This window comes from Entelurus aequoreus, linkage group LG13, assembly GCF_033978785.1.
Source record: "Entelurus aequoreus isolate RoL-2023_Sb linkage group LG13, RoL_Eaeq_v1.1, whole genome shotgun sequence".
Classification (NCBI taxonomy): Eukaryota; Metazoa; Chordata; class Actinopteri; order Syngnathiformes; family Syngnathidae; genus Entelurus; species Entelurus aequoreus.
This window is the reverse complement of record NC_084743.1, coordinates 60,703,628-60,730,533: the sequence shown is the minus strand read 5'-3', so window position 1 is coordinate 60,730,533 and position 26,906 is coordinate 60,703,628. Positions and strand designations below refer to the sequence as shown.

General features: G+C 37.5%; 1 protein-coding gene across 1 annotated transcript in view; it reads left to right on the top strand.

Moving 5' to 3' along the window:
- The window catches only part of rilp (Rab interacting lysosomal protein), a 28,095-nt gene extending 1,261 nt beyond the window's left edge, over positions 1-26,834 (top strand). Inside the window, exons 2-8 of the mRNA XM_062068106.1 lie at positions 2,009-2,132; positions 9,052-9,173; positions 15,654-15,839; positions 15,958-16,121; positions 19,217-19,339; positions 19,443-19,517; positions 22,126-26,834. Of these exons, the coding sequence (XP_061924090.1) occupies positions 2,009-2,132; positions 9,052-9,173; positions 15,654-15,839; positions 15,958-16,121; positions 19,217-19,339; positions 19,443-19,517; positions 22,126-22,252 (921 nt within the window). The 3' untranslated portion in view covers positions 22,253-26,834. The remainder of the gene's footprint in view (positions 1-2,008; positions 2,133-9,051; positions 9,174-15,653; positions 15,840-15,957; positions 16,122-19,216; positions 19,340-19,442; positions 19,518-22,125) is intronic.
- The last annotated feature ends 72 nt before the right edge of the window (positions 26,835-26,906 follow it).

The window sequence follows — 26,906 nt, the reverse complement described above, 5'->3', positions numbered from 1 at the left end:
TATATATAATGTAGGAACCAGAATATTAATAACAGAAAGAAACAACCCTTTTGTGTGAATGAGTGTAAATGGGGGAGGGAGGTTTTTTGGTCGGTGCACTAATTGTAAGTGTATCTTGTGTTTTTTATGTTGATTTAATAAAAAAACAAACAAAAAAACCCTGATACCGATAATTAAAAAAAACACGATACCGATAATTTCCGATATTACATTTTAAAGCATTTATCGGACGATAATTTTGGCAGGCTGATATTATCGGACATCTCTACTAACATATAAAGTGAAGTGAGTTATATTTATATAGGGCTTTTCTGTAGTGACTCAATGCGCTTTTAGATAGTGAAACCCATTATCTAAGTTACAGTTAAGCCAGTGTGGGTTGGCACTGGGAGCATGTGGGTAAAGTGTCTTGCCCAAGGACACAACGGCAGTGACTAGGATGGCAGAAGCTGGGATCGAACCTGGAACCCTCAAGTTGCTGGCACGGCCACTCTACCAACCGAGCTAAACCGGCAAACCATTTTCTCTAACTATAATAGCTAGACAAAAATATTTTGCAGCACAAACAAATGGGACACGTTTGGGGAGATTTTCACATAATTATGACTATCCATCCATCCATTTTCTACCGCTTGTCCCTGACTAAATAACATAAAAACCACCAAACCGTTTTGTCTAACTATAGTAGCTAGACAAAAACATTTTGCAGCACAAACAAATGGGACACGTTTGGGGAGATGTTCACATAATCGGGGGCGGGTTTTGACTAATAACACGTAAATAACATAAAAACCATTAAACCATTGTGTCTAACTATAATAGTTAGACAAACATTTTGCAGCACAAACGTTTACGACAAGTTTGGGGAGATTTTCACGTGGTTGGGGGGTCTGGATATGAATAATAACACCGTTATCGTAAAAACTAAAATAGTTAGGCAAAAAAATGTGTATTATAAGCGTAGCACAAGCGATTGGGACACGTTTGGGTCTTTTTGACAAGGTTGATGGATGGATATGAATAATAAAATGTTAATAACGTAAAAACTACAATAGTTAAACAAAAAAAATGTGTACTATAAGGGTAGCACAAACGATTGGGACAATTTTGGGTAGTTTTTGACATGGTTGGGGGCTGAATATGGATAATAACACGTTACTAACGTAAAAACTACAATAGACAAAAAAAAATTGTACTATAAGCGTAGCACAAACGATTGAAACAAGTTTGGGTAGTTTTTGACATGGTTGGGGGGCTGGATATGAATAATAACACGTTAACGTAAAAACTACAATAGTTAGACAAAAAAATGTGTACTATAAGCGTAGCACAAACGATTGGGACAAGTTTGGGTAGTTTTTGACATGGTTGGGGGCTCCACTTTGACTGTACTTTAACATGCAATCCTTGTGTTCTTTTAGACTTTAGGCTACATTGTAGGTATTGAAAAAAAAAACAGATTTACATGAAACCAGTATTATCAGACCGGTCGTGTTCGGACAATTCCGGTGATATTAGTGTCATTTTCCTGTGATAAATATTAAGAAGGTTATGGACTTTTAAAACAGGTAAAATTCAGAAGTTTCTGGTCAACTTCCTTAATACAAAGATTTTAGTAGGGACTTTTTTTGTTAAAAATGTCACTAAAATTGACCCCTTTTTGAAAAGGTTGGTATCACTGGAAAGCTTGCTAAACAAAGAAACATAAAAAGAGGTTTTACAGTGTATTTCTAAGACTGTCACATATTTGCATCATTCAACATGTTTGAATAGGAGTAGGAAGAAGCAGAGTTTGGTCAATTCTTCCATGTTCTTGGAAAGTGAGAGGAGGCCTGACTCAATCCAAGCATGTAAAGTACAGGTCGATCACACCGGCTCCATGCAATTTTCCTTCCGTGTCTTTTAGGTCAACCACACGTGATGATCCAAGTTCTTAGGTGCTGCAAATAAGCAGACGTTGTATTACGACCGTCATTTGATTGACTCCATGTTTGGTTGTGTGGAGCAGGAGCAGCAACAGAAGGAGCTGCAGTGGAGGAGCAAGTGTGAGGAGCTGCAGGTCCACGTTCAGCAGCTCCAGGAGGACAACCAGCAGCTGCACAGCAGGCTGAAAGGCAGCCATGCGCAGGACGGTGAGTACAAGAATTTAAGTCGCCATGTCATCATTATAAGCCTCATGTGACTTGACAACATGAACCTTGCGTAATAAAACTGAGATGATAAAAATGTGATCACATCTGATTGCTGAACGAGCAAAATCGACATAATTATAATAGTCCAATTATTTTTCATAGCACTGTTCTGTCCTATTCTGTACGACTTGGTGTGAAAGGTGGGTACATCCTGGACTAATCACCTGTCAATCACAAGGCTGACAGAGAGACACTTACGTACACATTTTTCTAAACATAAATGGTGTATATATCGTTAATAATAGGAATGTATTGATATTGTTATATATTAGTATATATATATTAGTATATATATATATATATATATATATATATATATATATATGTATATATATATATATACACTACCGTTCAAAAGTTTGGGGTCACCCAAATAATTTTGTGGAATAGCCTTCATTTCTAAGAACAAGAATAGACTGTCGAGTTTCAGATGAAAGTTCTCTTTTTCTGGCCATTTTGAGCGTTTAATTGACCCCACAAATGTGATGCTCCAGAAACTCAATCTGCTCAAAAGAAGGTCAGTTTTGTAGCTTCTGTAATGAGCTAAACCAGGGGTCTCAAACTCAATTTACCTGGGGGCCACTGGATGCAGAAACTGGGTGAGGCTGGGCCGCAAGAAAAGATTTCTTAAAAAAAATCTAACATGCACTTTTTAATGAATTCACCTTCTTTGAATGGCTTTCCCGCCCTAGCAACCATCTCACTCACCATGTAGCTAGCTTTGACTGCTGCATCGCTGTTTTCGCTTGCTTTCTTGACGAAATCTTGTTGCCTCAGTAGACTGAATTTAAAATTTGCAACCAGGTTCACTCTCTCATCTCCCTGGTATTTTGCATACTCCTCAGCATGTCTAGTTGTATAATGACGTTTCAAATTGTATTCCTTGTGCACCGCAACTTTCTCTGTATCAACTACAGAAAAGAGCTATAAGGATTATTCATAAAGTAGATTACTTAGAACACACTAACATATTATTTATTAATTTGGGTTTATTGAAATTACAGGAGCTAGTAAAGTTACTGGGGTGTTTTTGTAGCCCGGAAGAGTTAGGGCTGCAAAGGATTTTGGGTATTTGTTCTGTTGTGTTTATGTTGTGTTTAGGTGCGGATGTTCTCCCGAAATGTGGTTGTCATTCTTGTTTGGTGTGGGTTCACAGTGTGGCGCATATTTGTAACAGTGTTAAAGTTGTTGATACGACAACCCTCAGTGTGACATGTATGGCTGTTCCTCAAGTATGTCTTGCAATCACTTGTGTATGCCTGCAGAAGCCTCATACAACATGTGTCTGGGCCGGCACGCTGTTTGTATGGAGAAAAAGACAGTGCGGTGACAGGTTCTAGAGGACACTAAAGGCAGTTTATACCACACCGTGATTGGTAGATTCCTTCAGCGCCGCACACAACGCTGTCAAGCGCCATTCATTTAAAACTCGCGGGCCGCACTACCATTAAACTTTCATAGTAAGGTGGGGCCGCAAAATAATGTCTCGCGGGCCGCAATTGGCCCGCGGGCCGCGTGTTTGAGACCCCTGAGCTAAACTGTTTTCAGATGTGTGAACATGATTGCACAAGGGTTTTCTAATCATCAATTAGCCTTCTGAGCCAATGAGCAAACACATTGTACCATTAGAACACTGGAGTGATAGTTGCTGGAAATGGGCCTCTAAACACCTATGTAGATATTGCACCAAAAACCAGATATTTGCAGCTAGAATAGTCATTTACCACATTAGCAATGTATAGAGTGTATTTCTTTAAAGTTAAGACTAGTTTAAAGTTATCTTCATTGAAAAGTACAGTGCTTTTCCTTCAAAAATAAGGACATTTCAATGTGACCCCAAACTTTTGAACGGTAGTGTATATATATATATATATATACATACATACACACAGTTGTGGTAAAGAACATAATGGCTGTCTTGAGTTTCCAATAATTTCTACAACTCTTATCTTTTTGTGATAGAGTGATTGGAGCACATACTTGTTGGTCACAAAAAACATTCATGAAGTTTGGTTCTTTTATGAATTTATTATAGGTCTACTGAAAATGTGAGCAAATCTGCTGGGTCAAAAGTATACATACAGCAATGTTAATATTTGCTTACATGTCCCTTGGCAAGTTGCACTGCAATAAGGCGCTTTTGGTAGCCATCCACAAGCTTCTGGCAAGCTTCTGCTTGAATTTTTGACCACTCCCTTTGACAAAATTGGTGCAGTTCAGCTAAATTTGATGGTTTTCTGACATGGACTTATTTCTTCAGCATTGTCCACACATTTAAGTCAGGACTTTGGGAAGGCCATTCTAAAACCTTAATTCTAGCCTGGTTTATCCATTCCTTTACCACTTTTGACATGTGTCTTTTCTCCTCCAAACACATTGCTGGGTATTGTGGCCAAACAGCAACATTTTTGTTTTATCTGACCACAGAACTTCCTCCAGAAGGTCTTATCTTTGTCCATGTGATTTCAGATGAAACAAAAATCGAGCTATGTATATATATGTATATATATGTGTGTATATATATGGTTTCCCCTTAATGTAATTGAATGTGGCGCGCCGCCAAGGCATTATTATTACCGCAGCACCTTGAAAATAAGGACTTTTAATATATTGTAGCCCCAGAAAAAAATCACTCAAAGTCAGACGCTATTTTTAACTTTTATTACCAACAAACAACGGCACAATTCCAACAGGTTTTACCTTCCAAGAGAACACTTTCGTCCCCTATAGTCTTCGTTTCCCTCCTGACACACAACAACGCTTCCTCATTCTCCCCCAATCACCTTTAGGCACGGATGGTGTTTTGCAAACATGGGGAAAAACTGATATCAAATCCAAACCACACGAACATAAAACATTAACTCATTAAGTCGCTACAGTATGAATGGATATATATATAGGCTATTATTTGTAAATTATTTGTAAAATTTCAGGATAAACCTAAAACGCACTTCAATGGTACCTCAATTTAAGAAGGTTTAGAGATAAGAGCTGTCTCTCAGCTAATTGTTATGCTTTAAGTTGCAAGCGAAAAATTTAAAAAACGAGCCTCCCCGTTGCATATGTCACAGTGAACCCCGTGAGATCTGACCTAAACACCCGGTCTTACTCTCGAGCATTAGCTTCTAGCTAGAGATGGACATAACTTTGTTTTTCAAGCAAAGAATGTGAGTGTGAAGGACCGTGCTGAGAAAAACCGGATGATAGTCATCGAATTAAAGAACAAAATCCTCAAAAACGTGACCAAGCATGTAGCTACCTAACTTGGCGATGCAATTTGAGCTACCACACTGAAGCAGAATGCGTTAATAATGCCAGCCAATGATGTTAAAATAATATCTAAACAGCAGACATTTATCCATGAAAATATAGATAAGTTCGAAGAAGATACCTATGTAAGTCCACTCTTCAAGGTACATTTTGTACATTATCTTTACATTACTTGATACAACTACTGTAACTGTTTGTTGTACATTCTATTGTATTGTTTTTCATACAGTATTTATTTTCTCAAAGTTACTTTTTTTTTAAGGGATGGTAAATTTGTACTGTTTTGAGGGGCCGAGCACTGATTAAATTGATTTAAATTCATTTCAGTGGGCAACATTGACTAGAGATACAAGTGTTTTGAGTTAAGAGGTCTGTCACAGAACTTGTGAATTGAGGTACTACTGTATAGTCTTCACAGGTGAACCTAACTGAACCCTTTCTAAACCTTTGAATACAGAAGTTTGTTTCTGTATTTTTTTCTTTGTTCTCCAAAAAAAACCTGAACAGCAGAATTCACAAAGGTGTGTGCCATCCATGAATTGACCAAAAAAATGATGCAGTTTCATTGCATTAATAACAAACAATACAGCGTTCTATTCCATTTATAATGTCACGTTTTGACATCATGAAGTGTTAGCAGACGATCAACAGCACGTTGTCACTGTCAGGCTTCAAACAGGATGCTCTCAGAGTGAAGTGGCCGCCGAGCTTAGCGTGTTACCACGTGTCATCAGCAGGCTGCAACAGAAATACAGAGAGACTGGTAGAGTCACAGGAAGACATACTGAATGCTTTTTCTGTTAAATGTGTTCATCTGCTGGGAATTTGGCCGTACATCTCATTCATAGAGAACGGCAAATTGTGCAAGAAGTACTGTAAAAGCATTAAACATGTTCCTTCAGTTCAAAGTTTAAAGAATGTCAAATATACCTGTAATAGTTTATAGCGTAGCTTACGTTCATCCCCAAAGAGCCGAATATTGAACACTTTTTGTGAGTAGTGCATGTACGTGTGTATGTATTTAAGTGTGTATTTGTGAATACATGAGTATTATTGGTGTTTAGAGTGGTTATCAGTATTGTTAACTAGAGATGTCCAATAATATCGGACTGCCGATCGGACTGCCGATATTATCGGCCGATAAATGCTTTAAAATGTAATATCGGAAATTATCGGTATCGGTTTCAAAATTATCGGTATCTGTTTCAAAAAGTTAAATTCATGACTTTTTAAAACGGCGCTGTGTACACGGACATAGTGAGAAGTACAGAGCGGCAAACAACCTTAAAGGCACTGCCTTTGCATGCCGGCCCAGTCACATAATATCTACGGCTTTCCACACACACACAAGTGAATGCAAGGCATACTTGATCAACAGCCATACAGGTCACACAACAGAACAAATACCCAGAACCCCTTGCAGCACTAACTCTTCCGGGACGCTACAATATACACCCCCCGCTACCCCCTACCACCCCCCCCCCCCTCAACCCCCCCCCCCTCAACCCCGCCCACCTCAACCTCCTCATGCTCTCTTAGGGAGAGCATGTCCCAAATTCCAAGCTGCTGTTTTGAGGCATGTTAAAAAAAAATAATGCACTTTGTGACTTCAATAATTAATATGGCAGTGCCATGTTGGCATTTTTTTCCATAACTTGAGTTGATTTATTTTGAAAAACCTTGTTACATTGTTTAATGCATCCAACGGGGCATCACAACAAAATTAGGCATTATAATGTGTTAATTCCACGACTGTATATATCGGTATCGGTTGATATCGGAATCGGTAATTATGAGTTTGACAATATCGGAATATCGGATATCGGCAAAAAAGCCATTATCGGACATCTCTATTGTTAACTAATTATTCTTATTGTTTGCTTCCATATTTTGTTTTTTATGATTGTTGTTCGTATACATTTTTTGTGGTTGAAAAAAAAAAAAAAGTTTACAAATAAACTAGTAGTGCAAAGTGCAAACCTTTTGATGATGCATCATTAAATCTTTAAAAAATACTTGTTAAGAAGGTTTTATTATTTGGATTTTATTGATACGATAATGAGGTTTTAGTGTACTTGATAATTTTGTTTATTATTCTGTGCGAATATTAGGGATATGACGATAAACGGTGTTAACAATAACCGTGTTAAAACTCCCGACGGTTAGTAATACTGTTTTAAATATAAATGATCGGAAAACCGTGATTTATAACTACACTTAGATAAACTCACGGACTGACTAGTGCCAGTTTGCTAGCCTACACGCTCAAATGAAAACAAGAAACATTGTCTTTCTCAATTAAGAAACGACATACCCAAATCAAACTTATACAAACACATTACTGGCTGAGCAACTAAGACATTCAATTGTGCACATTGAACCTAAAAGCTGTGCTCTCTTAGAACAGAGTGATCGTTCTATTTTCTGAAGTGTTTCTACGGTGCGTTCGGGGACCGCTGAACAGACTAGGATGCCCCAACACCCGCCAGAAATAATAAATAATATTAATAGATTTAATTTGTTATTTATTCAAATACTTGTTAAAGTACATATCAATATTTAAAACAATAAAAGCTTTGCCATTAAAACAGATAAAATATTAAGACTAAAACACTGGAAGCATAAGAAACACAAAACATGCAAAATAGTGGTTTTTCTAACAGTGTTTATTTATTTTAGTTGTTTGAAGAAAAAAACTTGGTCGAAATAATTCAGTGTGTGTATAGGTAAATTTTGAACACGTTCAACAATATTGCAATAATGTTAACCGGGATAATTTTGGTCACTAAAACCATAATATGAAACTTTTATATCGTTACATCCCCACCAGCTATTATTTTTCTCCCAAGATTATGACATCAATGTTCACCAATGTTACGTGAGAGGGTTGGGTTGCTTGGCTGACTTGTGTGTTTTTTTTTGTTTTTTTTAAACATTGTTGGAGTAGCAAAGCCTGTTTTCTAAATGATTCATATGACCAGATGTTTATTTGATGTGCTAAATAAGACTCCTAGATTAAGCTCCCATGCTTATCTGTGCTGCATGGTGTAACATGCTCAAGTACATCTGAAATGATAGTCCAGGTTATTAAAAAAAAAAAAAGTGTACCAGTAAAAATGTAATGAATGTCCACTGTTGTGAGTAAAAGGATGTCCATAAGTTTGAACACAGCAGGCAAGTAGGACAAGCGTACATTTTTGCTGTAGACATGTATGCAATAAACAAGGACTTTCACTTGCTACTTATCTGACACTTTGTTAACTTAGCTTTCGTTTGCTCTAAGTATGCTGCAACTCAGTACAATGGAACTCAACAGCAAGTTATTTGTGGCATGTTTGCGTTGGAGAAATTCAGTGAAGACGTTCATTGTGTTGACTGAGATAAAACCAGTTTTAATATGAATGTTTTTTTGAGGAACTACAACATAGAAAACAAAGTATATAGCCGTTTCTATTTTCACTTGTTCTCTTTATTGAGCAGAGACAATTCAGTGTAATACAGTGCAGACAGGAAACACAAACAACAATGGTCACATTTTTTGTTTTTTCCCCAAGTGGAACAATAACAGTGTGTGTGTTTTTGTGCACAGACCGTGTCCAGCGGCAGGAGCGAGAAGTGATGCTGAAGCTGAAGCAGGTGGTGGACAAGCAGAGAGATGAGCTGAGGGCAAAAGTCCAACAGATCACCACCATCTCCAAGGAGGTGGAAGCGGTAAGCAGCCATAAGACAGTCGTGTAGAGAATGAGATATGACATTAATTATTAATAATAATAATAATAATAATAGATTTTATTTGTAAAAAAAGCACTTTACATTGAGTAAACAACCTCAAAGTGCTACAGTGTATTAACAAAAATAAAAATAAAAAGATAAATAAAAATAAAAACTACAACAGCCAAATAGCTAGAACTAGTAAGCATATATCTAAAAAAAAAAAGGCTTTTTTAAAAATAAAGGTTTTTAAGCCTTTTTTAAAAGCATCCACAGTCTGTGGTACACTCAGGTGGTCAGGGAGAGCGTTCCACAGACTGGGAGCGGCGGAGCAGAAAGCCCGGTCTCCCATTGTACGTAGCTTTGTCCTCGGAGGTTGGAGGAGGTTAGCCTGTCCGGAGCGGAGGTGTTGAGTGGAGGATTTGGGGGTGAGTAGTTCTTTGAGGTAGAGGGGGGCATTTCAAAGGAGGCACTGGTGGGTTAGTAGGGAGAATTTGTATTCAATCCTGAGTGGAACAGGAAGCCAGTGAAGGGATTTGAGAATTGGTGTGATATGGTCATATTTCCGCACTCTCATCAGGATCCGAGCAGCACTATTCTGTATGTATTGCAGCTTCTGGATGTTCTTGCTGGGGATCCCGACAAGATATTATTTAGGGCTGTCCAATTTGACAGATTAATGCAAATTATTCTGGTTTGAAAATGAAACCCAATCCACTCTACAGTAGGGCTGCACAATTAATCGTATTCAAAGTTTTAATTAGTGCGATAATTACCGTTGGGGTTTTTTTCTCCGCCGTCACCGGCTTTTGAGTGACAGACATATTCGTCAATCAATTCAATTTAATAAAAAAATAATAATAGTTGTCCCTGGAGGGCAATTAAGAGGCACACAGAGCAGTAAATTAGCGACAATTTCAAGTTACACACAAAATTATAGTTAAATAAAAACATACACCTGGACACACCTTCTCATTCACAACACAACTGATGGTCCCAACCCCATTGATAAAGCAAGAAATTCCACTTATCAACTCTGATAAGGCACATCTGTGAAGTGAAAACCATTTCAGGTGACTACCTCTTGAAGCTCATTGAGAGAATGCCAAGAGTGTGCAAAGCAGTAATCAAAGTTATTTCACCTTTTTTTGATAAGTACATAACTCCACATGTGTTCATTCATAGTTTTGATTCCTTCAGTGACAATCTACAATGTAAATAGTCATGAAAATAAAGAAAACACATTGAATGAGAAGGTGTGTCCAAAGTTTTGGCCTGTATTGTACATGCAGAGCTATGTGCAAGTAGGCAGATATGAAATAATAAAGGGATTGTGGTGCATGGCACATTTTCAAAGACGTGCGCCAGTGTGTGTTGTTGGAAATGAAAGTCAAAGTGAGACGGCAGCTGTGTTGAAGAGATGACAGACATAGTTCCTGGTTGAAGATTAAGTTGTACTTTAGACGGGTCTGAGCAGGTTTTCCCCTCCTTTTGTGTGTGTGTGTGTGTGTGTGTGTGTGTGTGTGTGTGTGTGTGTGTGTGTGCATGTGTGTGTCTTGGTATTTTTTACCATGTGATGTCAATAACATATATATATGTGTATATATACAGTATATGTATATATTTTATATATGTTATAGACATAATATAATATATCTGTATATATATTATTCTGTACACATATTATGTATATATTCGTATATATTAGGGGTGTGGGAAAAAATCGATTTGAATTCGAATCGCGATTCTCACGTTGTGCGATTCAGAATCGATTCTCATTTTTAAAAAATCGATTTATTTTATTTTTTATTTTTTATTAATTAATTTTTTTTATTTTTTTTTAAATTAATCAACCCAACAAAACAATACACAGCAATACCATAACAATGCAATCCAATTCCAAAACCAAACCCGACCCAGCAACACTCAGAACTGCAATAAACAGAGCAATTGAGAGGAGACACAAACATGACACAGAGCAAACCAAAAGTAGTGAAACAAAAATGAATATTATCAACAACAGTATCAATATTAGTTACAATTTCAACATAGCAGTGATTAAAAATCCCTCATTGACATTATCATTAGACATTTAGTTTATGAGATGCGATGCAAGTGTAAGCCACTGTGACACTATTGTTCATTTTTTGTATTTTTTTTTTATTAATGTTTGTAATGATAATATCAATGAGGGATTTTTAATCACTGCTATGTTGAAATTGTTACTAATATTGATGCTGTTGTTGATAATATTCATTTTTGTCTCACTATTAGATTGTTCCGTGTAAATCAACTATTTATAAATGTTCCGTGTCATGTTTGTGTGTCCTCAATTGCTCTTAATTGCTCTGTTTATTGCTATTCTGAATGTTGCTGGGTCGGGTTTTGTTTTGAAATTGTATTGCATTATTATGGTATTGTTGTGTATTGTTTTCATAAAAAAAAAAAAATAATAAAATAAAAATAATAATTAAAAAAAAAAAAAAATCGTTTTTGAATCGAGAATCATGTTGAATTGAAAAAAATCGATTCTGAATCGAATCGTGACCCCAAGAATCGATTTTGAATCGAATCGTGGGACACCCAAAGATTCCCAGCCCTAGTATATATGTTAGATTTTTTATCGCTATATTAGTCTATTTACACCTGCATTGTCCTTTCCATCCTTACACTTGCCATCATTGTAACTGAGCTACTGTGTTGAACAATTTCCCTTGTGGATCATTAAAGTTTGCCTAAGTCTAAGTTTAATTGTCATAACTGGGTGTGTATGTGTTAACGATTTGTTACTTACTTCCAGACAGGTGACCATAGTAGTATGTTCTTTAAGGAAAAAATAATACCCGTCTTACTCCAATAAACTGGCATCTTGTTTGGCCACTAATACAGTGGTACCTCGGTTTAGTTTAGTAATCTGTTCCACAAGGTCGAATGAACACCACATTGTAAGAAAACTCAAGCAGTTTTGTCTAAAAGACATTTTTATAGAGGATAATTATAGTTTTACACGCAAAACTACATATAAATAATGAATTAAAAATGTATCACTTTTTTGCAGACTCTTGTTGGTGATGAGTGGAGGGGGAGGAGGGGAGAAGAGAGTACTTTACTACAAGTTCTTTATTGAATCAAATAGTGTTTCTCACTTTCTTTGTCAAAGTGCATTTCACATGCAGCTTTTTTTTGGCCTCGCGGTGGCTTTTCTTGTAATACACAGACCTGTGGTGTAACTGAAACAGGCATGTTTAGAAAAAAAAATAAAAAAAAACCCAAAAAACGTCCTGATACAATTTTTTCACTTCCAACACGATAACGATATTGGAGCTTTGAGTATTGGCCGATTGATTGATCTGATACGATATCAGCAGGAATAACGCATACTTGTATTATTTTGTAGCGTGGAATATAAAAAAAAAAGTTTGATCAAGTGAAATGAGTCAAACAGAGAACAAGAGTAGGTGTGAAAAACTAACCTTTTTATTTAAAATCGTCTGGAATGGACTAACGCTGTCTTTAAGTTGAAGTGGAGTGGTAATTGTTTTCTTGGAAACACTTAGTGGCATCCGTAATTCATTAAGTTAAGCTCATATTACAGTAAATTGAATGATGTGGACACGTTTGTTACTGGATACTTTCTAATACACTTCTGCCATATGCAACTATAATTATTTTATACTTGTTTACATTGACATATTTTGTGTTTTGAACTTCATTTTTGTTCAGTTAAGGACTACAGATGTCCAATAATAGCTTTTTTGCCGATATTCCGATATTGTCCAACTCTTAATTACCGATTCTGATATCAACCGATACCAATATATACAGTCATGGAATTAACACATTATTATGCCTAAATTTGTTGTGATGCCCCCCCGGATGCATTAAACAATGTAACAAGGTTTTCCAAAATAAATCAACTCAAGTTATGGAAAAAATGCCAACATGGCACTGACATATTTATTATTAAAGTCACAAAGTGCATTATTATTTTTAACATGCCTCAAAACAGCAGCTTGGAATTTGGGACATGCTCTCCCTGAGAGAGAATGAGGTGGGCGAGGTTGGGGGGGATGCGGGGTAAGAGGGGTGGCTAGGGGATTGCGGGGGTGTATATTGTAGCGTCCCGGAAGAGTTAGTGCTGCAAGGGGTTCTGGGTATTTGTTCTGTTGTGTTTATGTTGTGTTACGGTGCGGATGTTCTCCCGAAATGTGTTTGGCATTCTTGTTTGGTGTGGGTTCACAGTGTGGCGCATATTTGTAACAGTGTTAAAGTTGTTTATACGGTCACCCTCAGTGTGACCTGTATGGCTGTTGACCAAGTATGCTTTGCATTCACTTGTGTGTGTGAAAAGCCGTAGATATTATGTGACTGGGCCGGCACGCAAAGGAAGTGCCTTCAAGGTTTATTGGCGCTCTGTACTTCTCCCTACGTCCGTGTACACAGCGGCGTTTTAAAAAGTCATACATTTTACTTTTTGAAACCGATACAGATCATTTTGAAACCGATACCGATAATTTCCGATATTACATCTTAAAGCATTTATCGGCCGATAATATCGGCAGTCCGATATTATCGGACATCCCTATTAAAGACCCTTAATATGTATGGCTAGCTTGTGTGCTATTGTGTGCTTAGCTGTTGTGTAGCTGCTCGCTCCTAGTAGCCTACAGCCTACCATGTTTACCTTTTGTAAATGACTCAAATAGAAGAAAAGACTAACGCTGTGTGTTTATTGGAGGACATTTAGATGTTAAGTAGCTGTCCAGCTTTATGTAAGTCAACACGCTGCAGGACTGCATGTTTTCGGATTTTATATTGGAGATATTAGATGCAAGCTAATATAGTCCTATATATGTTTTTTTTTCATGATATCGGACCGGTATTCGATATCATTGTCGTATCAGGATAACCTTAGTTACAAACACAATTGGACCTACACTACCGTTCAAAAGTTTGGGGTTACCCAAACTTTTAGATATTATGTGACTGGGCCGGCACGCAATTTGAGCGTTTAATTGACCCCACAAAAGTGATGCTCCAGAAACTTAATCTGCTCAAAGGAAGGTCAGTTTTGTAGCTTCTGTAACGAGCTAAACTGTTTTCAGATGTGTGAACATGATTGCACAAGGGTTTTCTAATCATCAATTAGCCTTCTGAGCCAATGAGCAAACACATTGTAACATTAGAACACTGGAGTGATAGTTGCTGGAAATGGGCCTCTATACACCTATGTAGATATTGCACCAAAAACCAGACATTTGCAGCTAGAATAGTCATTTACCACATTAGCAATGTATAGAGTGTATTTCTTTAAAGTTAAGACTAGTTTAAAGTTATCTTCATTGAAAAGTACAGTGCTTTTCCTTCAAAAATAAGGACATTTCAATGTGACCCCAAACTTTTGAACGGTAGTGTACTTAGTGTATCAATAATACAACAAGATTATGTCACCGATGTGTGGGATTCTTTGTTTGAGCACTATGGTTTGTGGAATGCTACGCAGAAAAAACTGGAGCAAACTTTTGGTGAATATTTTAATCGAAAAAAATCTCGACAAATATCTAAGTATTAACTAGAGATTTCAGAGAATATCGGACTGCCGATATTATCGGCCGATAAACGCTTTAAAATGTAATATCGGAAATTATCGTTATCGGTTTCAAAAAGTAAAATTTATGACTTGCTGTACGAAGTGGTACACGGACGTAGGGAGAAGTACAGAGCGCCAATAAATCTAAAAGGCACTGCCTTTGCGTGCCGGCCCAATCATATAATATCTACGGCTTTTCACACACACAAATGAATGCAATGCATACTTGGTCAACAGCCATACAGGTCACACTGAGGGTGCCCGTATAAACAACTTTAACACTGTTACAAATATACGCCACACTGTGAACCCACACCAAACAAGAATGACAAACACATTTCGGGAGAACATCCGCACCGTAACACAACATAAACACAACAGAACAAATACACAGAACCCCTTGCAGCACTAACTCTTCCGGGACGCTACAATATACAACCCCCGCTCCCCACCTCAACCCCGCCCACCTCAACCTCCTCATGCTCTCTCAGGGAGAGCATGTCCCAAATTCCAAGCTGCTGTTTTGAGGCATGTTAAAAGAAATAATGCACTTTGTGACTTCAATAATAAATATGGCAGTGCCATGTTGGCATTTTTTTCCATAACTTGAGTTGATTTATTTTGGAAAACCATGTTACATTGTTTAATGCATCCAGCGTGGCATCACAACAAAAATTGGCATAATAATGTGTTAATTCCACGACTGTATATATCGGTATCGGTTGATATCGGAATCGGTAATTAAGAGTTGGACAATATCGGATATCGGCAAAAAAGCCATTATCAGACATCTCTAGTATTAACGTACTAAATTACCAAAGACCGTTTTTTAAGGCTATGTCATTATGTGTACACATTATTAATTGAACCACATGTGTGCTCTTGTTCAGCTCCAGGAGCAGTTGGACCGCTTCATGAAGATGAATGCGGAGCTGCGGCACAAGCAGAGCGTGCTACAGGCCCAGCTGAAGAGCACAGTGGAGAGGAAGGCCGACATGGAGGCCGACCTGAAAGAGAAAGTCAAAGTGATCGAGAAGCTGCAAGCACAGATGGACAGAACCAACAGCAATACCCAGGTATGAACAAAGTCATTCCTTAGCAGTTTTCTTTACTTCTTTTACATGTTTGGCCCAAACACAAGTCAAATGCGGGTATAGTGTGAATAAATCCACTGTCGTCTTGTATCCCTTTTAGGCCAGTCCAAGTCCCATCGATAGTCAAACGGAGCCTTCGGCTGACCACAAGGATCCTGATCAGCCGTGCTTCACCAAGAAGGAGATGCGAGACATCATTTTTGAGAGGAACGAGCTCAGAACCAACCTCTTTCTGGTGCAAGAAGAGCTCAACTACTATCAAAGGTGGGTGTTTTTTTCCCAACCTTTACATTTTTCTCATTTTAAACGCACTGCGTTCTTTTTATTTAAGGCCATTATGTGTCACAAGAGAGCACATCACACTAAAATACAGCCTTTTGAGCGTTCTCATAGAAACCGACCGCTCTCACAACAGCAAACATAAGATAAAAGTGGGCCAGGGAGAGATGATTCTGCTTCCCGAATTGAAACTGTCTTGTCTTACCACTAGGAGGCAGTAACAATAGGAACATTATCAATGACATGCACTGTGGGAATGTTGAATGCATCCTCAGCCAATGTTGAGGACCAATGGATAAACGGTTTCCAAAAATACCAGTATTTAGTAGTTAAAACACTACAAATTCAAACTAGTTCTTAATTTATTCCTGCCTTGTTTTTTCCCCCACAGTCTAAACATTTTGCCCATCCATCTTTCTACCTCTTGTCCCTCTCGGGCGCACCCTGGACACAGATAGACAGACAACATTTACACTCGAGGGCCAATTTAGTGTTGCCAATCAACCTATCCCCAGGTGCATGTCTTTGGGGGTGGGAGGAAGCCGGAGTACCCGGAGGGAACCCACGCAGTCACGGAGAGAACAGGCAAACTCCACACAGGAAGACCCCGAGCCCTGGGATCGAACCCAGGACCTTCTCATTGTGAGGCACACGCACTAACCCCTGTGCGACCCTAAAATGTTGTGTCTTAGCTAAACAGACTAAGTAGATATTGATAGAGTAAAATAAACAAAACATTTTTGGGTGTAAAAGTAGATGATAAAAATAACTGGAAATATTATATAAAATATACAAAGTAAGATGGCAAGAAATATTTCAATAATGAATGAAGAAAAATATGTTCTGGACAAACAAAATCCCTTCATATTCTCTAGTGCTTGCTAGTTGTTCCATAACTATGTTATTATGTAGAAATATGGGGAAATAAATACATTCACAAATTTTGTTACAAAAACGATCAGTTAGAATAAAACGTAACGTTGGATACAGAGAACACTCAAACCCTTTATTTATCCATCCATAAAATATTAAAATTTAATGATTTAGTGCATTTGCTAAAATTATTGTACAAAGCAAACTACCCAAGAACGTACAACAGTTCTTCTCAACAAGAGAGGAGAAATACAACCTCAGAGAAAGTTCTAACTTAAAACATTTGTTCGCCCGTACAACACTTAAAACCTTTAGCATGTCAGCATGTGGAATTAAATTATGGAGTGGATTAAGCAAATACAGTTTAAGGGACTGTTTAGACTCAGAATTTACAAAGTACATGGAAGAAGAATTTTGATAAACGTTTGGAGCATTATTGAAAATTAGATAATTTGAAATTATTATTATTTGGAATCATTATGGAAACTACAACTTATGTAACAAATAATTTTTTGAGAACTTTATTATTCATTATGTATGGAGTTAAAGTGAAGCCCCAATTAGGAACTCACAGTTTTGGTTGATTTTGGCAGCGCCAGTGGACCAAAGCTGTAGTGTTTTGCCTAAAGGAAGACCACATTTCCCGTAAGCACCAGCACATAGCGCCATAAATGGTCAGAAACTTCTGTCACGTACATACAATCTGACACGATAATACCACAATGATTCAGTATGGCTGATCTTTCCACAGTAGGAACTTACATATTTTACTCAAACTTTATATTTGCAGTCATCGCATTGTTTTTTCTTGATACAATACTTTTGAGTTTGCTGGTCGTGTCAGTGTGGAACTGCAAACTATCAAGCTGGTGGCTATTATTGCTACCACGCACATTTCTGATAGCTAACATTAGCATTATCATTTTGATTTGAGCATCGAAAGGTACTTACTAGTCCAGCAGGAACAGAGCCAAGGCAGCATCAGTCTGAAATCCCTCTTTGTCTTTGAGCTCACGGGTAAAAGCCGGGCCAGTGTTGATCGTTGACCGTCCTTTTATCTGGGTAACCTCCATTTTTCATTTTTTTGTCTCCTCAGGCAAAACTTTTAATTTTTTGTTGTTGTTTTGGAGCTTCTACCACGATAGCAGTAATTGCACGTAGGCGTTCGCATCGACTTATGTCTTTTTAACGAATGGGAAAAGGGGGGAGTGAGTCAAGTCAGCACATTTGTAGTTTTTTGTGTGTCAGGGTTTTGCTGCCACCCTCCTCAAATTTGCTTAATGCCAGTGAAAGCAATACAGACCCCCTCAGGTCATGACAGAGGTGTCATTCAACTTGTGGCAAATCCATGTATCATCCCAAAAGTTATGAAAATATTTTATGTAGGTTGAAATGTTACTTAGTGCTGCTTTAAATTGTGTACACATTGAGAACATGAAGTGAATTAACTGTGTTTGTAATTGCTATGAAATAGAAAAGGAATAGGACTGAATAAGCTCTGCTTCTTCCTACTTCTTTTTGGACATGTTGTAAAGAGAAACTGGAGATTGTGATTAGAGATGTCCAATAATATCGGCAGTCCGATATTATCGGCCGATAAATGCTATAAAATGTAATATCGGAAATTATCGGTATCGGTTTCAAAAAGTAAAATGTATGACTTTTTAAAACGCCGCTGTGTACACGGACGTAGGGAGAAATACAGAGCGCCAATAAACCTTAAAGGGACTGCCTTTGCGTGCCGGCCCAGTCACATAATATCTACAGCTTTTTACACACACAATTGAATGCAAAGCATACTTGGTCAACAGCCATACAGGTCACACTGAGGGTGGCCGTATAAACAAGTTTAACACTGTTACAAATATGCGCCACACTGTGAACCCACACCAAACAAGAATGACAAACACATTTCGGGAGAACATCCGCACCGTAACACAACATAAACACAACAGAACAAATACCCAGAACCCCTTGAAATGAACTTAAACCATAACCATATACTCACTGAATGCTCTCAGGAGGTGTGAAAGTGAATGTGAATGTCTACATGTGTCTGTTGATTGACTGCTGAACAGTCCAGGGTGTACCCCCGCCTCCCGGAATGAGTATGATGTCGTCGTTGTCCCCTGCAGGTGCAAGTGCCTGTGAGGCTCCCTCTTTTCTTGTTTCAAATCTAACCGACTATCCTCACGGTCTGTCCACAGGGAGATTCTGAACGAGGAACGGTGTCCAGGGTTCCTCATGGAAGCTGTGCGTTCGGCCATCACAAAAAAGAGAAAAGTAATCAAAGCCAAGATGCTGGGAATTCCTGTGAATGACTGCAGCAGGTCTGTCTCTAACGAGCCTCGCTATCCAGTACTGAAGGAGGAGAAAATATATATATTTTTTAATCTCCAATGACTGAATGAGAGATGTCTTCCTTCTCTTTAGCGATGAAGAAGACAAGAGTCCTCTGACAGAAGTCGATGGCACTGAAAAACCAGCAGAGTCACGTATTAGAAACCTGTAAGTAAACTGCAGCAACAGGACACATTTAGACATGAAAATAGAGTCGCATCAACCGCACAATAAAATGAGATCCAATGTCTCAAAAATGTTGTCTTTTTAAAGATAATAATGCTCGCATGTGATTGACAGTGCCAGCGAGCTGTGAAATAAGTAATAGTTGTTTATGGTGTTTGCAGTGGTGTAGAGCGGCACGCCATTAAACCATTTGGAATAACAACATATTTGGCGCTCTTCATCTTCAACTACTGCCTCATCAATAACACATCTCCACATTAGTGAGCCTTCGACACGAGCGATGTCAAAAGACAACATTAAAGAACACAAATGAGGCATAAAAGAGCAGAGAGCTGCTGCAACCAGCTGCCACTTCAGCGGCACCATTTTTTAATACATTAACAAAAGTAAAACACATTGAAAACGAAAAATGAGTAATAAATAAAAAAAATAATTATATTGTGCACATACGATCGTATCATGCATAACAAATAATAAAACAAATACACATAGTACAAGCCGTAAATGGAATTTAAATCCATGCCTCTTGTGTCACAAGAAGCTGTCACTGACCATTGCACCATTCAAGTTTTGATTAGTCTGGTATAAAGCTTCTGTACTATTGCGTAAATGAAAATAACAATTCTTGGCTCCTTCACAGCACTTAGATTTGGCACATTTTCCATACTGGCTGCCGTTGTTTTTTCCTCAATGTTACAGAAAGCATGAGGCTGTGTAACCTGCTACATATATGCTTTTCTACAGTTAAATATTAAGTCTCCAGTTTACCTAGTCAAACATAGGTAAAAGAAGGTAAAAAAGTAGGTCAGCATTGGTAAAAGAAGGCAAAAAGTAAGTGAACATATGTAAAAAGAAAAAAAAAAAGGTAAAAAAAAGTAGGTGAACATAGGTAAAAGATGGTAAAAAAAGAAGTAGGTTACCAGTTTAAAAAAAGGTAAAAAAGTAGGTGAACATAGGTAAAAGAAGGTAAAAAAGTAGGTGAACATAGGTAAAAGAAGGTAAACAAGTAGGTGAACATAGGTAAAAGAAAGAAAAAAATAGGTGAACATAAATAGGTAAAAAAAAATAGTGGGTGAACAGGTAAAAAAAGGTAAAAATGTAGGTGAACGTGGGTAAAAGAAGGCAAAAAAGTAGGTTAACATAGGTAAAAAAAGGCAAAAAGTTGTTAAGTAAAGGTAAAAAAAAGTAGGTGAACACAGGTAAAACAAAGTAAAAAAGTAGGTGAACATATGTAAAAGAAGTTAAAAAAAAGTAGGTGAACATAGGTAAAAAGTAAAAAAGTAGGTAAACATATGTAAAAGAAAGTAAAAAAGTAGGTGAACGTAGGTAAAAGGTAAAAAAGTAGGTGAACATAGGTAAAAGGTAAAAAAAGTAGGTCAACATTGGTAAAAGAAGGCACAAAGTAGGTGAGCATATGTAAAAGGTAAAAAAGTAGGTGAACATAGGTAAAAAAAAAGTAGGTCAACATTGGTAAAAGAAGGCAAAAAGTAGGTGAACATAGGTAAAATAAGGTAAAAAAAATAGGTGAATAGGTAAAACAAGGAAAAAAGTATTTTAACATAGGTAAAAGAAGGTAAAAAGTAGGTGAACATAGGTAAAAGAAGGTAAAAAGTAGGTGAACATAGGTAAAAAAAGTGGGTGAACATAGGTAAAACAAAGAAAAAAAGTAGTTCAACATAGGTAAAAGTAGTTGAACATAGGTAAAAGAAGTTGAAAAGTAGTTGAACATAGGTAAAAGAAGTTGAAAAGTAGTTGAACATAGGTGAAATAAGGTAAAAAGTAGGTGAACAGGTAAAAGTGGGTGAACATCTGTAAAAGATGGTTAAAAAAGTAGGTAAGCATATGATAGGATGGACTTTGTTTATCCCACAATGGGAAAAGGATGTGGTTGCAGTGCAGATACTGTACAAAACGTCCATGAAAGATAAGGTTAAAAAAAGCAAAGAACACAGAGGACATAAAATATATTAAAAGAGCACAGAGCTGATGCAACCAGCTGCCACTTCAGCAGTGCCGTTTCTACATAAAGCTACAAAAATAAAACAAGAAAAAAAGCTTAAAATCATAATGAAGTGTAATGAAGGTAAAAAGTAGGTGAACATTATTTGACAAGATTTTTACACAAAGTTTGGGTGTTTGGCAGAGATGTCATCTTCATGTCAATCCACCTCTCTCGCGTTGTTCATTTGGTTAAATCACCTGACATGCAAGTTTGCAATTTTGCGCGCTGCTTTTACAAGCCCCCCACCCCCGAGTTTTGCTTGATTCCAGCACTGGAGAGGGTTTATTTTCCCGGGTATATACGGGACCTGGGTTTAAAACAGGAATTGGAAGGTTGACAGGTATGCATCATACTGAGAGGGGTGGCTAACATTTGTAGTCTGTTGTGTTGAACTAAAAACTGCTTTCAATGCTACAAAGCTGCATTTCAATGTAAATGTCCAAAACCCCAAATAAGACCACAGTGGTCTTTGGGCCTGGGCGTCATCCTTCCGTCTGTCATGTGCTCTGATCCGCTATTTTTAGTCTATAATCCTCCCCGTCCGTTTGAGCTGACCTCAGGTCTGCCTGCCTCTTTCTTCTGCCGCAGCTTTGGCTTCCTGACGTGGACGGGCAGCGGCCGTAGCCCCGCCCACATGAGCAACGCCACGTCCAGCTGGGAGATCCTCGCCGACTCTGAGGCCAGTGGGGAGCCGGAGCAGCAGAGGTCTTCCTGAGACCGGGACAAAAAAAATGACAAATCTGCAAGTGTTTCTCTCACCTCAACCTTTGCTACTTTTACTTCACGCCTGCTGCAAGCCTACTATGCAAGTGTTCAGACACGTGTGAATATGTTTTTAAACAAAACACCTCCTTTTTTATGCATCTCAGCCTCTGTAATCCCCCTCAGATTTGTCTTTCATTCTTTTTTATTCAGTTAAAAAAAAAAGTCAATCATTAGGAGTGGGAACCTGATTCAATCAGATTCCGATTCTTGGGGAGACGATTCGATTCAACACGATTTTCGATTCAAACCGATTTTCGCAATGTATTATTTAGTATAATAATTATCATGCACCTTTTTGAAAACAGGTTACAGGTTAGAAAAGTTCCTTCTGGTTGCATGGAAATGTCCTAACTTTTTCATCTAATTTTGCACTCTTTTTGCTTATTGCGCAGCCATACACCTTGCAGACATACACTATATTGCCAAAAGTATTTGGCCACCTGCCTTTGCTCACATATGAACTTGAAGTGCCATCCCATGGAATTGTCCAAAATGTTTTGGTAACCTGGAGCATTCAAAGTTCCTTTCACTAGGACTAAGGGGCCAAGCCCAACTCCTGAAAAACAACCCCACACCATAATTCCTCCTCCACCAAATTTCACACTCAGCACAATTGAGTCAAAAATTTTGCGTTCTCCTGGCAACTTCCAAACCCAGACTGGTCCATCAGATTGCCAGATGGAAAAGCGTGACTCGTCAGTCCAGAGAATGCGTTTCCACTGCTCTACAGCAGTGGTTCTTAACCTTGTTGGAGATACCGAACCCCACCAGTTTCATATGCGCATTCATCGAACCCTTCTTTAGTGAAAAATAAAATGTTTTTTTTCGAATTCAAGACAAAGTTATATGTTTTTGGTAACACTTTAGTATGGGGAACATATTCTAAGTAACAAAGACTTAATTTAGAGTTTTTTGGATACTAGGGGAACATATTATAAGTAACAAAGACTTAATTTAGAGTTATTTGGTTAGGGTTAGAGGGTTATGGCCAGGGTTAGGGTTATAATAAGGCCATGCCGAATAAGGCATTAATAAGTACTTAATAATGATTAGTTACGAGCCAATATGTTACTCATTTGCATGTTAATAAGCAACTAATTAATGCTGAATATGTTCCCCATACTAAAGTGTTACCATGTTTTATTACTGGTGCACAAAATGAAGCGTGCATGAACATCACCTCGTTCAAAGAACAAAACCAACACAGTGTATAAACTCACAACAAATTACACACCTGCAAATCAGTGTGACTTCTGCTGTTGCCGTATCCGTAATACGCCGATAGAGAGAAGTTTTTATTTACATGATGAGTCGGGTGTGTCTTGACCTACGCCGAACCCCTGAGCCCGATTCACCGAACCCCTAGGGTTCGATCGAACCCAGGTTAAGAACCACTGCTCTAGAGTCCAGTGGCGACGTGCTTTACACCACTGCATCCCACGCTTTGCATTGGACTTGGTGATGTATGGCTTAGATGCAGCTGCTAGGCCATGGAAACCCATTCCATGAAGCTCTCTGCGTACTGTACGTGGGCTAATTGGAAGGTCACATGACGTTTGGAGCTCTGTAGCAACTGACTGTGCAGAAAGTCTTTGCACTATGCGCTTCAGCATCCGCTGACTCCTCTCTGTCAGTTTACGTGGCCTACCACTTGGTGGCTGAGTTGCTGTTGTTCCCAAACTCTTCCATTTTCTTATAATAAAGCCAACAGTTGACTTTGGAATATTTAGGAGCGAGGAAATTTCCCGACTGTATTTGTTGCACAGGTAGCAGCATCCTATGACAGTTCCACGCTGGAAATCACTGAAATCAACATTCTTTCACAAATGTTTGTAGAAACAGTCTCCATGCCCAAGTGCTTGATTTTTATACACCGGGCCAAGTGATTAGGACACCCGATTCTCATCATTTGGATGGGTGGCCAAATACTTTTGGCAATATAGTGTATAACTTGGTGTATGACACATGCTAACTGTTAACATGCCAATGTTAGCATGCTAACTTTTTCAGCTCATTTTCCAACACAACCCCAGACATATTATAACTTGGTATGTGACACATGCTAACTTTTTATTAGCAAATTTTGCAACTGTTCAATAAAACTTGGTATGCGACACGCTAACTGTTAACATGCCAATTTTAGCATGCTAACTTTTTCAGCTCATTTTGCAACACAACCCCAGACATATTATACCTTGGCATGTGACACATGCTAAATTTTTTAGCAAATTTTGCAACTGTTCAATAAAACTTGGTATGTCACACGCTAACTTTTAGCATGCTAATATTAACATGCTACATTTTTTAGAAAATGTTGCAATCGTTTACTCCAGAGACATGTAACTTGGTATGTGACTTGGTATGTGACTAGGGATGTCCGATAATATCGAATATAAATGCGTTAAAATGTAATATCGGAAATTATCGGTATCGTTTTTTTTATTATCGGTATCGTTTTTTTTATTTTATTTTATTTTATTTTTAATTTTTTTAAATTTTTAATTAAATCAACATAAAAAACACAAGATACACTTACAATTAATGCACCAACCCAAAAAACCTCCCTCCTCATTCACACAAAAGGGTTGTTTCTTTCTGTTATTAATATTCTGGTTCCTACATTATATATAAATATATATCAATACAGTCTGCAGGGATACAGTCCGTAAGCACACATGATTGTGCGTGCTGCTGGTCCACTAATAGTACTAACCTTTAACAGTTAATGTTACTCATTTTCATTAATTACTAGTTTCTATGTAACTGTTTTTATATTGTTTTACTTTCTTTTTTATTCAAGAATTTTTTAAAAATGTATTTATCTTATTTTATTTTATAATTTTTTTTTAAAAGTACCTTATCTTCACCATACCTGGTTGTCCAAATTAGACATAATAATGTGTTAATTCCACGACTGTATATATCGGTTGATATCGGTATCGGTAATTAAAGAGTTGGACAATATCGGAATATCGGATATCGGCAAAAAGCCATTATCGGACATCCCTATATGTGACACAGGCAAATGTTAGCATGCTAAAATTATTTAGCTAATTTTGTAACCGTTGACCCTAGAGTCATGCAACTTCATACTTGAAACATGCTAACTGTTCTCATGTTAACCACGGTATGCTGGCATTAGCATGCTAACTTGTTTTGCCATTTTTTTTTCCAGAAGTACACCTTTGAGTCATTACACTTATTACCTGATACATGTTAACTGCGCGCATGCAAACAGTTAGCATTTCAGTTCGTCTCGCACGTTTTTGCAGTGGCATTCACACGCATTTCTTACCGAAATTGCACAGATTCTTGTTAAAAATGGGTTCTTATGAAAAACATTTTTTTTGAACATCTTTACTCATTTCAGATGACAATCAGATGTGAATTTATTTTTTATAGAATAGTTATTTTAACTGAAAAAAGTTATATTTCATCTATATTTCTTCATCCTTTATTGCGTTTAAAAAACCAAAGAATAACACAAAAGTATTTGGAATGAGTAGTGGACATGTATAAAAAAAATCACATCTGTTCCTTTTATCAATCAATCATTAAATCAATGTTTACTTATATAGCCCTAAATCACCAATGTCTCAAAGGGCTGCACAAGCCACAACGATAAATAATCATAGCAATTTAACCACAAATCTGTCATGGTAACTTTGAATTCAATTCTATGAATTTGAATTGAATTTGAGTTGAGGTAGCAAACAGGAAGTAGAACTGTAATTCCATGAAATTAAATTCAAACTTTTCCAAATGTGTAATTTTCCACAAGCCTGGTATAAAAATTATGACAAGGTGTTAGCATTCTTTAAGCAGCCCGTGCACACTAACCCCATGAGCCTGAAACTATCGCTTAAATTTAGGCGAGTTTTGTATAGAAAATAATAATTATATGAGGCATTTTCTGAGTGTTGTGGCTGACTAAACATGTATTTTTAACGCGGCTGAGCTTATAATCATGTGCATACATTATATAAAGATGTTATTTTGCTTACCGTTTGCTTTTAGCTCGGCTCTTCAATTTGGGAAATGAGCCAAGTAAGTTTTGGTTGGCCACAACATGCTCAGTCGCTGTTGTTTTAAGAAAAGGGGGAGAGGGGACATGATCCTGATCCATTTAGTCTTCCTAAAATACTGTTGCAGTTTATTTTTGTAAGCTTGAATTCTGTTTATGACAACAAAAATAAAGACGAATGCAAATGTGTCAAAAAAACGAGGGATATTTTTCTGTGATCCTGAGACTTGCTGTTAAGACTCGTTGTCTTACTATAATTTTACCTTCATGCAACACCATAATGGACTTGGAATAAATGTATCAATATGTAGACTCTCAGCTTTTATTTACAGTATTCCCTCGCCACTTTGTGCTTTGAATTTTTTGGCTTTACTCAATTGCGTTTAAAAAAAATATATATTCATTTAAAGATTATATCACAGTTCGTTGCTGTTTCGCATTTGGCTACAGCCTATTATTCATCCAAAAATGCATATTTAAGTAAATTTGACATATTGTTTATGGAAATGAATCATTTTCAAGCATAAAAAAGTCTAAAGGGCGGCGTGACGAAGTTGGTAGAGTGGCCGTGCCAGCAATC